Source organism: Carlito syrichta, unplaced genomic scaffold (genome assembly GCF_000164805.1).
Source record: "Carlito syrichta isolate Samal-C Ts95f unplaced genomic scaffold, Tarsius_syrichta-2.0.1 Scaffold288912, whole genome shotgun sequence".
Lineage (NCBI taxonomy): Eukaryota > Metazoa > Chordata > Mammalia > Primates > Tarsiidae > Carlito > Carlito syrichta.
This window is the reverse complement of record NW_007233008.1, coordinates 31,637-44,540: the sequence shown is the minus strand read 5'-3', so window position 1 is coordinate 44,540 and position 12,904 is coordinate 31,637. Positions and strand designations below refer to the sequence as shown.

The window sequence follows — 12,904 nt, the reverse complement described above, 5'->3', positions numbered from 1 at the left end:
CCCAGGACAGAAGTTGCTTCTGTCGTCATTATCCAACCATTGTTCAAGCATGTCACCCATCATCTTGATTTTAATAGTTTTTTCTTTTAGAGATAATACTGGTTCTTTTTTCATGTAGGATTTCAGGGAAAAAAATACAGATCATATGCGGCCAGACATTGTAGCTCTTCTGAGAAGTAGCAAGAATGCGTTTATTTCTGGGATGATTGGAATCGATCCTGTAGCTGTTTTCCGATGGGCAGTTCTCCGAGCTTTCTTCAGAGCCATGGTTGCTTTCAGGGAAGCTGGGAAAAGACACATTCACAGAAAAACTGGTAAGCAGTTGTTATTAGTATTCTACCATGCTTCATCTTTTCACTCTTTTTACTTCTTTTTCACAAGGAGTAAAGTCAAAATAATAATTTTTATTTTGTTCTGTTATTTTTTAACATACTCTAAGATCATGTTTTAGCTCTGATGAATGGGGTGAACTTTGTATGATTAAGTGTAAATATTGTATGTTTAGGTATGTGTTGGCATATTTTGATTGATTAATTAATACTGACAGGAATAATGAGTGCTAAGTACCTGGTATGTAGTAGGCACTCAGTAAATCATTGATATGAACAAATAGTGAAGTGATAATTATCATTTAATGATTTAGTATTTCATCTTGATATCTTTATTTTTTCCTATGCAATGGTTTGTTTTACTACAAATGAAACAATCTAATGTGAAAGCATAAATTAGGAGAAAGAAAAATTGGGATGGAGGAAGTATGATAAAGTGGAAGGAATCCTGCTTCTGTAATCAGTTGTATCATCTCTTGACTGATTTATGGCTATGAGCAGTTTTTCATTGCCTGTAGAAGAGAATTATTACTGCCTTTAAATTCACGAGGGTAAAGTCAAGTAGCATCTGTAAAGCATCTGTTCATGAAGTGTTCATTTTCTTTTCTTTTACCCTTACTCGGTTCATTAGATTTCACTTTGAGATATAGAAATAGATAAAGCAGGATACTTTTTCTGTGTGCCTCCCCCTTTAGTCACTGAAATCTCATCTTGCATTCTGTGGAGGGCAGCTTCATAAGTAGTTCTGGCCTACTAGAAAGCACATGGTTGTTTGCTGTAGCTCCAGTCTTAGATAGGTAATTGCAACATAGTAAGGAGTTTCTGATACATATGCCGTTGAGATTTATGCCCTTCAGTAAAAGCGTGATAGGGCTCTCTTGTGCTTTCAGGACACCCAGACTGACTTACGAGGGGGGACCCAAAAAAACCTGGAGTTATTTTTTGGAGGGCAAGCCTCTTATAGTACAGGCTTCCCCCACTAGGTAAGTGATCTGGGAACCCATCAACATCAGTGTACCAATAAACATTGTTGTGAGAGGCTGCATTTGGCTTCAGTGAATTTTGTTTTTGAGATTCTTTCAACGTGTTTGTCTATTTAATGATGGGTGTTTTACGAGTATACTTGCCCACACTGCGCTGAGTGTTCAGCAGTTTTTGACCAAAAAATCGCATGACCCCTGTTCCTCACCCTCTCTGTTCTTGATATCGCTCCAAGTTACTTTTTTGTTTTCCTGGATGACAAAAGTCCTGCAAGGGAAATGTCTTGCTGATGTGGGAGAGGTGAAACAAAAAATGGCAGAAACACTCACAGGCATCCAAATTGATGGGTTTTGAGCAGTGGAAAAAGTGTCTCAACGGGTGTATTGTATCAAACAGAGTACTTTGAAGGTGACTGAAGTTTAAACATGTAAGAATAAATGCACAGTTTTTAATAAATAAATTCCTTTTTTTTGATCCCCCCATATAGCTTTTTGGGATGTGTACTAGCAGTAAAACTTTAAATTCAGCTTTTAAGTATTTTTATGAATGAGTATATTTGGGAGATGTGTTTCTAAAATGAAAGGCAAAATATTGAATACACTTTCTACTTTTTAGATTGTAATGTGTATGAACTGGTCTTTGTAGGTAAGGAGAATTATAGTTTATTGGAGAAATAAAAGGACTATTTTAAACCTTCTTTGCCTTTTACAAAGTGATATCTAAGAGATTATCTTTAGAAACAACTTTAAGGACATTTTTTTCCTTAAGTTGCCTTCTTATTTATTACAACAAACTTCTGGTAGACAGAACCACTTAAAATTGATAAACATCCTGCTATTACATAACTGCCTAAAAGAATAAACTTATCTTATATTTACTATTAAGTATGTCACTTTCTGCAAAACTTATTCACCTTATTCACATTTTCTGTATTTCTTTGACATTTAAATCTATTACCTGTGAAAGCTAGTTGTATATCTATTATAATCAATTTGAACAATGACATGCAATATTATTAATGATAAGCAAACTGAACTTATATTTCCTCTGCCTTGATAAAAGTCTAGATTCCTCTTGTTTTCCTGTCTAATGTTTCTTTCTGACTAGTACTGAGCTTCCATATAATAATCTCTTTTTGAAAATGCATACAGAAAAGTGCACAAAGCAAAAATAGCTCAGTGAAATATTACAAAGTAAAAACATCCATGGACCTACTACCTAGGCTAAGAAATAGAACATTACCAACACCCATAATTTTCCCTTGAATAAAGTTTAAAATTTTTACTTTTTTTTTTTTTTGAGTTGGAGTCTCACTCTGTCGCCCAGATGAAGCGCAGTGGCTGCTCCCGGCCACCACAGCCTCGACCTGCTGGGCTCCAGCAATCCTTCCGCCTCAGCCTTCTGAGTAACCGGAATTACAGGCGCACGCTACCACACCCAGCTAATTTTTTATTTTTATTGTAGAGATGAGGTCTCACCTGCCCAGGCGGGTCTTGAACCCGTGGGAAATTTTTACTTTTTTAAAGGAAAAGAAAAACTCTGGTTTGTTTGCATTTTGAGGCTAACTGAGCAGCTTTGTTTCTGGAAATAAACAAGTATTAATTTTGATATATTTTTACAGTATGTTAGTATTCACTCTAGCATTTGTTTTTCCCATCTACTGTCTTTTGCTGAGTTTAAGATAAAAGGATACCATAAAGTTAGAACATTGTAGCATTGCAAATTGAAAACTAATAAATTAACTATGAAATTGGATTTAAATAGTAGATCTAGACTTCATCAAGCCATCTGAGCACAATTGAGAATATCTCATTAAAATTTACTTTTCACTGTTCTTTTAAAGACTTCTGAAAGGACATAATGCCATTGTTAAGACCTGTAAATCAAAAGTAATTCAGCTATTTTTGAGAACAACTTGTTATAATGATAGGGTGTATGTTATGGTTCTTAGGCTGTATGTTATGGTTCTTAGGAAAAAATAAAATGTTCTTAGTGTAAATAGGCTATCTCAGTGAAGCTACATATTGACCCTGCTGAGAGGTGAAATGGAAAATGGTAATAATTTGTCTGGTCAGCAGTGGGGTATTGGAGAACAGATGTGCAATTTGAATTATCAACCTTGACTCTGATTTCTTCCTTCTGAATAAAGAAGAACCAGGAGGGTACTATTTAACCCTCATGAAGAGGATATAGCAGAGAATATTACTTGACCATGATTTATACAGTATGTAGAATTGAGTACAATGATGCCTTTTTTTTTTTTTTTTTGAGTTGGAGTCTCACTCGGTCGCTCAGACTGGAGTGCAGTGGCCACTCCCGGCCACCGCAGCCTCGACCTGCTGGGCTCCGGCGATCCTTCCGCCTCAGCCTTCTGAGTAGCCGGAATTACAGGCATGTGCTACCACGCCCGGCTGATTTTTTGATTTTATTGTAGAGGTGAGGTCTCGCTGCCCAGGCAGGTCTCGAACCCGCGGGCTCAGGCAATCCACTCACCTCAGCCTCCCTAAGGCGCGGGATTACAGGCTGAACCACCGAGCCCGGCTTTTTTTTTTTTTGAGTCACATAAAAGTAGAGCCAAACAGGAACTTAAATTAGTCTAAAAGTCAAAGACAGGGAATTCAGCTATGCTATTGGGATAAGAGGTATGAACACGAGGGTTCAAAGTATTTTTCAGTTTTTCCATTTACAGGGAGAGAAGCTGAAACCATCTATATAATGTCTGCAGATAGAAGGTTTTATAGGTTTTCATATAAGCTGTTCCTCTTCCCTATTCCACTCAATAGAGTAATGTGCTTCCCTATTCCATTCAATAGTCTAATGTGCTCTTATTTGTTTCTGCAGATGATAGAAGGGTTCTAATGTTCATCTATTTTCTGAAATGGTTTTGGAGGCTAGAATCTCTGTGTACTCTGTCCATAGTTCTACCCAAAACTTAAGAGACTTAAATAGATTTTGGTTAAAAAAGGAAAAAAAAACCGGGGCATTTTTTACAAATGACTTTTTTATTGGGCACTATAGCATGGCGATTAAGAATAAAGGTTTTTGGATGAGCATCAGTGAATTGGTGAAATAAGGACCTCCAAAAATTCTCTCTTCCTCAAGAGCAGTGAGAATACTAACAAATAGGGTAGGCACGGTGGCCCACTCTTATAAATCCAGCACTTTAGAAGCCTGGGAGTGAGAGGATTACTTGAGCCCAGGAATTCAAGACCAGCCTAGGCAACATAGTAAGGCCTCGTCTCTATAAAAAAAAGAAATAATAATAAATTACACCAGAATTTAAAAACTAGCAAAAATTGTCAGAATAATTTTGTCAGATCTCTGAAAATTAGAGGCTCACAGTAACCTGGGAAGAATTTATACAAGAAAAAGTGCTGAATATCAGTAAAGACAGTGTACTTTGTGATGTTTTAACATGTGCTGTTCACATCCCTTCCTCTCCAGATCCATGGTAACCTAGACAACCAACACCCCGGAATCATGGTCAAAATCAGCACTGTGGCAACCACTGGAGGGAGTAGAAGGGACTGGAACTCCTTCCAAGCCCCATTCCCAGAGAATTTTTATTCAACCCATTGGGTAGTTTCCTGAATACCCTTCTTGCAAAACTGTTCTGTTTAACCTGACTTGGAGTTTGGCACTGGGAGCAGCCTTTATCCCAGGGGCATTGTCAAAAACAAACAAATTAGTTGTTGAACATTGCAGGTGCCTGATTCAGTAGATAACAGTTGTGGCAACCAGTAGCATAACCAAAATGCTTAAAAGGAAAAACTGGGGAGTGAGCTCTCCATAATGACTTTGAAAAGTTTCTGTTTATGCCTGGGAATCTGGATGGCTATGCACATATGTAGACATATTTAGGACTCTGGGACTTATGTTATGTTTATGGACTAGTATATGGGCTGTGTACTTGGTCAGGAAGACCAAGGTCCTGATCACTCACCTCTGGATAACTTTGAGGCTTTGTGCAAGCAGGAAGTGAAAGCCTAGGCACAGTTATAAACTACTTAGCCAAGTTTTAGAAAGGTGTTTTAGCTCACACACAGTGACTCTTAACAAAACCTGAGAGCCTTACTTGTTTTAGGCATATGGGATATCTCTGTCCAGTCATTAGCTGACCACTAATATAACTGAGCAGAGACTTCTACAGAATTGATTCAGGAAAGGTTTTTTAAAACAACTGTCAGAAATAGCAACAACAGCAAACCTTGGGAATGAGGAAGAATCTGATTTCCAAAGTTATCACATCATATTATTTAGAATGTCCAATGTTTAACTAAACAAAATATGAAACATAGAAATAACAAGAAAGTATGACCTATACACAGGAGATAAAGAATCAATGGAAGTTCCTGAGGAAAGCCAGACATTGAACTTACTGAAGACTTTAAGCTATTTCAAATATGTTCAAATATCTAAAGGCAACTATGTTTGAGGAACTAAAGGGAAATAGGAAATATCATTAAAGAGTAAAAATTTACATATCAGTGTAAATATGTCAATACATAGTTAATTATGAATGACAGTATAAATTATTATTATATTTCATAACTCTTATATTCCTTCCAGTATAATTTGGAAAAAAGTACAATCACTGAAATAAAAAATTCACTGGAAGAGTTCAGCAGCAGATTAGGACAGACCAAAGAAAGAATCAGTCAGTGAACTTGAAGGCAGATCAATTGATATTATCTAGCTTAAAGAACAGAAAGGAAAAAAAATGAAAACCGAACATTGCCTCATTGGACACCATCAAACATACTAACTTCTGGGAGTCGAGAAGGTAAGAAGAGAAATGGGTAAAAACAATATCAAAGAGATAATGGGCATAAACTCTTCAAATTTGATAAAAGAAAATTAATCCACACACCCAAGAAGCGCTGTACACCAAAATGTATGGGATGCTGCTAAAGAATGTTTAAAGGGAAATTTATAGCTTTAAACACCTATATTAAGGAGGGGCAGTTCAAGGAAATCCTAACTTAGATATATCATAATTAATCTGTCCAAAGCCCAAAGGGAATGTTGAAAGCAGTGAGAGAAAAGCAGCTCCTCGTGTACAAAGGATCCTCAGGAAGATTTAACAGTTGATTTATTGTCAGAATCCATTGGGAAGAAGGTAGTTGGCTGGCATTTGAAGTGCTGAAAGAAAAGAAAAACACTGCCAATCCAGAGTTCTGTAACCAGCAAATCTGTCCTTCAAAATGATGCTGAAATTAAGACATTCCCAGTTAAATAAATTCTGAGTAATTTTTTACTAACAACTCTGCCCCACAAAAAATACCAGAGGAAGTTGTTATAGTTGAGATGAAAGGACACTAGAGAGTAACTTGAATGTACATAAAGAAATAAAGAGCACCATTACTGGCAGCTCCATGAAGGCAATATATAAATGCATTTTTTAAACTTTGTAACGCTTTTGTTTTTTCCTCCAGTCAGTCTAATTTGAATGACAGTTGCATGAAGTGATAATTATAATTCTTGGTTGATGGATATACAATTTCATTGTATTATTATTTTTTCTTTTAGATTCAAGGGTTGCTGGTACATGTTTGTTACATGGGCATGTTGGGCTTGTGGTACTTGGACATACAATTTTAAAGATGTGGTCTGTATGACAATAATAGCAAAAAGTGTAGAAGAGGGAATGGAGCTATATAGGAGAAAAGTTTGTACATACTTTTGAAATTAGGTTGGTTTTAATCCAGACTAGATTTCTATAAATTAAAATGCTAATTATAATTCCCTTGCCAACCATTAGTATACTAACAAAATACAGGCTTACATTTGTAATCCCAGCTATTCAGTAGGCTGAGTTGGGAAGATCACTTGAGCCTAGGATTTTGAGGTTCCAGTGAGCTGTGATCACACCACTGAACTCTATCCTGGGTGAGAGAGTAAGAGCCTGTCTCAAAAAGAAAAACAAAAAAAATCTAAATAATTTGTAGTAAAAGAAATGACAAGAAAATTACAATAATATACTAGAAAATATTTAACACAAAGGAAGGCAGTAATGAAAGAATAGAGGAACAGAAGCATCTTAATATGCAAAAATTAAACAACATGCTTCCAAATAATTAATGGCTCAAAGAAGAAGTTACAGTGGATTTTAGAAAATACTTTGAAATGAATGGAGGCAAAAACAAACAATATACCAAAATGTATGGGATGCAGCTAAAGCAGTGTTTAGAGGGACGTCTACAGCTTTAAACACCTATATTAAGAAAGAAGAAAGTTCTCAATTCAATAAGCTAAATGCCCTACATTAAGAATTTAGAAAAAAAGAGTAAACTAAATGCAAAGCAAGCAGAAATAAGGATGTAATGAGGAATAGATCTGAAATAAGTGCAGCAGAAAATAGAAAACAAATAAACCAAAAGTTGGTTTTCTGAAAAGATAAAGTTGACAAACTTTGAGCTTGACTGACCAGGAAATAGAAGATTCAGATTACCAATTTAAGTAATGATAGGGAAGGGACAATTTTGCTGAATTTATGGAAGTAACAAAAATATAATACTATGAATAGATATGTGGCAACAAATTAGAACCTAGTTGAAATGGAGAAATTCTTAGACACAAAACAATCAATACTGACTCCAGAAGAAACACAAAATCCGAATAGGGTTGTAGCAAAGAAAGAGATTGAATTAGTAATAAGAAAAACTTCCTACAAAAAAAAACCAAGGACCAGTAAATTCACTGCTGTATTCTTCCAAATACTTAAAGAAAATATAATACCAATATTTCAAAAAATAGGGTATGTTGCCACCTTAACTAGGTTATCTTTTATCTTATTTTGTAGGGCATATGGATACACGGTCCAACAAAATTCTAGCAAATGGTATCTAGCAACAGATAAAAAGTATTACACACCAGGACCTACTGGAATTTACCTAGGAATGCAAAATTGATTCAGCTTAGGAAAATCTGTGTAATAGACCACATTAATAAAAGATAAAAATCTCCTGATCACCCTCATAGACACAAAAACATTTGATACAAACTGACACTTATTCATGGTGAGAACCTGAACAAACTAGAAATGGAAGGGAACTTTCTCAGCCTGATAAGGAAATCTGTGACAGACCTAAAGCTTACATCATACTTCATGGTGAAAGACTGAATGCTTTGCTTTCCTCCCTAAAATCAGGAACAAGACAAGATGTCTACTTTTACCACTTCTATTCAGCATTGTCCTGGAGGTTCTGACTAGGGCAGTCAGGCAAGAAAAAGAAACAAAAGACTTTCAAATTTGAAAGGAAGCAACTATTTTGGTCACAACTGACATGATGTTATATGTAGAACATCTAAGAAATCTACAAAAAATAAAGCTAATAAGTGGGGATGGCACAGTGGCAGGGCACACAATTATTATGCAAAAATCAGTTGCATTTCTATACTGTAGCAATGAACAAACTGCACATACAATAAAATTAGATTGGTACTCCATTTACAAGAACACCAACAAGAATAAAATATGTATGACTAAATTCAACAAAAGAGTTGCAAGACTTGTCAACCACAAAACACTGTTGAAAAAACTTGAAGAATACCTGAGTAAATGAGGCCAGATGTAGTCGTTCACACCTTTATCCCAGCACTTTGGGAGACCTAAGTGGGAGGATAGTTTAAGGCCAGGAGCTCAAGAGCAGCCTGGGCTACATAGTGAGACCTCATTTCCACTTAAAAAAAAAACCAAAAAACCCTGCATAAATGGAAAGATACCCTGTGTTCATGCATTAGAAGATTTAACCTAGTTAAGGTGGCAGCATACCCCAACTTTATCAACTGATTCAATGCAGTCCCTCCTCAGCCTCCCACAGTGTTGAGATTACAGGCATGAACCACCACATCCAGCCTAGCTGTATTATTTCATTTAGTTTAAGAACAAGGTAAGGCATGAGGGGACACCCAGAAAACGGGAACTATCTTTTGGAGGGTGGATCCTTTATAGTACAGGCTTCTTTTGCTACTAAGTTGTCTAGGAACCTATTGACATCAGTGTATTAGCTTTGGTATGAGAGGTTGAATTCAGCTTCAGTGATTTTTTTCTTTTTTAAGATTCTTTCAACACATTTGCCTGTTTCATGAAGGATGATTTACGAGTGCACCTGCCCATACTACACTGAGTGTTCAGCAGTTTTTGACCAAAACTGACATGACCCCTGTGCCCATCCTCCCTATTCACCTGATCTTGCCCTGAGCGACTTTTTTGTGTTTCTTTGAATGGAAAAAAAAATTCTCAAAGGGAAATGGTTAACTGATGTGTAAGAGGTGAAAAAAAAAAAAAAATTAACACAAGAACTTCAAAGGCTTCAAAACTGATAAGTTCAAAACTTTTGAGCAGTGGAAAAAGCATCTCGATAAGCTGCATCCAACGGAGAGTACTTTGAAGGTCCCTGAAGTTTAAACATATAAGAATAAATGCAACATTTTTTACAAATAAATTCTGTTTTGGGGGTGTTGCCCTTGTACAGTGACATAAATCAGAACTTGATTCATTCTGGTGAGGTGAGGGACAAGGGTGGTATTGATAGGAATTGAGGATAAAATAATTTACTGGGTTGATATAAATGTTCTATATGTTGAGTCAGGTGTGTATAAATGTTTGTTTATACTCAAACCGATACTTAAAACTGATAATTTAAGATCAGTAGATTTTACTGTTTGTGAAATACATTCTTAAAAAATGGCCCTAAGGCCTGAGGGTTGGCATTACAGAAACTATTAAAGGGTCAGAGAGATGACCTCAGGTCTTCACTGATATTTTGGAGCTGGAATTGAGCCCCATTTACATGGTCCAGGAGCTTCAAAAAACGGAGACTTTTCTGTCACTGAAAAGATAATGAAAAATTCTCTCCACTGGCCTTGGATAGGAGAAACAGGATGAACCTTAACAGTTGGTGTTAGATCTTAGATAAGGTTTAGAAAAAAAAGTTACCTTTAAAAAAATGAATGCCTCATACCTGTGTCATTGATAAATATGGAATCTGAATTTATACTGTGCATTTTGTACATAATCTTAAACTAAGAAATTATCATCAAACCTAGACCAGGAACTAGCATAAGCAATTGCAAAATAAACCTCTTTTAAGAGTTGATGAGATTTCTTAGAAAATTACTCCCTTTGAAGAGATAAACAATCCTAGGAAACAAATCACTTTGATGAGGAGTTAGTATACACAACAAACAAGGGAAATATTACTTTAGGATTTAGAAATAGTATTACCATCTCAAAAATAATGTTCAAAATGCTTAACAGTAAAAAGGCATAGAAAGCAGAATGAAAGAACAGGATAGAGGATTAAAAGAACTAATCTAAGCACGGTGGTGAGACACGAAGCGGTCACTGATACAAGAGTACCTAGTATCTACATGGCCACAGTTAATTAGATCAAATGCAAAGTAGAGTATGGCAGCTGCAATAATGTTGAATGATTTCATAAAATTCTGAACTCTTACATAAGATACTTTTTTACATAATTTTCTTGAATTATTTCTGACTAGCACATTATCAAATTAGCTGTTGAAGAATGTGATAGTTAAGTGATAACATCTTAAATTTACAATTTGGGTGGAGTTTGAGTAAAACTCACTGGGTGTTTTTTTCTCAACTGGTCCTCCTCAACTGATTGCCTAACCAAGTGCAGAGTAGTCTGATGCCTAAGTATTCTTTCTCCAAGCTACCTATCAAGGGGTGACTACTGGTAATAATAAGAACAGAATATTTTTATCAAGATGTTTTTTGAGTAAGAAATGATGGTAAGCTTGGTTATACTTCTCTTTTTGAAATATTTACAACTATTGGCTCTCTATATTGAGCTCATGTTATAGTATTTTACTAGCTTAGTTACTTATTAGATATGAAAAAATTTCAAATTCATTTTTTTAACCCTGTTTTTATGTATAGTATTATCTGATTCATGATATTATAAGATTCCCTCTCCTTTGAGATATATAGATATAGATATAGATATAGATACCTATTTTCTGGATATAGAAATCTAGTTTAAGGAATTAGACTAAAACATACTCTACAAAACTCTTTGAATTACTCTGCCTCTGTTTAACTTTTTAAATGATTCTACCTTGAGAATTCATAGATTGTTCTCTTGTATGTCACTCCCAGTTATATGGTAAAATGTACTAACAGAACTTTTGCTGATAATGTGTTGCTTAATTTGCTTCTATCTACTATTAAATTAGGCATTTTTTTTTTAAAAGACAAGCTTATTTAGATTTGAATATTATGCCCTAACTCTAGAGGTGATCTCTGAGTAAATGATATACAGCTACCCCAAAGCCTGGAAACCCTGTATTCTCTTTTAAATTCACTTATTGCTAATATTTGTGGTACTCACCAACCGCCCCCTTTATTGCTCAAGTAATTTAAGCACTAATCTGAGGCTTTGATCTTTACTTGAATGTGTTCTCTTCCCTCTCTCATGGGTAGCTGATTTGTCTGTTACACTTTCCTAAGAAGTGATAGTGAGGTTCAGACTCTCCGCTTTAGTTTTAAATTTATGAACACAGAAATGCTGCTGGGTTTTCCTCCTCTATTGTGCTTTTCTTCACACTTTCATCTTTGGTACACTTGTTGGAATTCCTACAAGTGTGGTCAATTGCAGGACTTGTAAAAGACTTGTTTAACTTTCAGTAGATTGTTTTGGGTATACTTCTCTTTGGGGTTTCATCAGTGTTCCTTGCAGTGTTGCCAATTATATGCTAATTATATTTGAATCCTGATAAAAATGAGCCTATAAAAAAAAACTAGATCAAAGAAATCGTTTTTAAAATTTTGCTAATATTTTAATTTATAAATTTTTAGTATGGTGTTAACTCACAATACTTTGAGTATTGAAAAAGGACACTTTGAATCCCTGAAAAAGACCTTTGTTGTTTCCTGCTATTTTTATGTAGTTTCCTCGAATTGATTAGAAAAATCATTCACATTTAACTTCTATTATTTGATACATTTTTAAATACTCTTAAGATAGTTGGCAGCATTGTCTTTGATTCTCTATTGGTTTGGGCTTATATAATATCTTCTTCTTTTTTCCATTTTTTTTCTTTTTTTTTTCTTTTTTTTTGCTTCCTAAGGACATGATGATACAGCGCCATGTGCAATTTTGAAAAGTATGGATAGTTTTAGCTTTCTCCAACACCCAGTCCACCAGAGGAGCTTAGAGATTCTGCAGAGATGCAAGGAAGAGAAGTACAGTAAGGCTATAAATCTTGATAAATTCTGTGTTATCACATATCCATTTGGAAATGGAAACCAGGAGCATCCTACACCAGGGTGGGACATAGATGGTATAGGCAGCTTGACCTCCGTTAATTTCTGAGCAGTCCCTGGCTATTTCTATTGAATCTTTAGATCTTTCTCTTGAAAATGTTGATAAACCTGTTCTTTTAACTTTGGTGATCATTCTATTTGCCTATGATCATTGAGTAGTTAATTATACTTGGTTACAGTCACTATATTAGTCTCCATTTGTATTTCAAGTAGCCAAGTGATGGGTAGGAATGAGCAATGCTTTTTTTTCCTGCTCATTTTTTAAGGCTTTATTGAGGTTAATTGAAGAAAAAAACTG

The 12,904-nt window shown here is 35.3% G+C and overlaps 1 protein-coding gene across 1 annotated transcript in view; it reads left to right on the top strand.

Annotated features, from left to right (window-relative positions):
* Window positions 1-12,661, top strand: part of LOC103256088 (unconventional myosin-IXa) — a 151,020-nt gene extending 138,359 nt beyond the window's left edge. The window contains exons 14-15 of the mRNA XM_021710421.1: window positions 119-314; window positions 12,411-12,661. Of these exons, the coding sequence (XP_021566096.1) occupies window positions 119-314; window positions 12,411-12,655 (441 nt within the window). The 3' untranslated portion in view covers window positions 12,656-12,661. The remainder of the gene's footprint in view (window positions 1-118; window positions 315-12,410) is intronic.
* The last annotated feature ends 243 nt before the right edge of the window (window positions 12,662-12,904 follow it).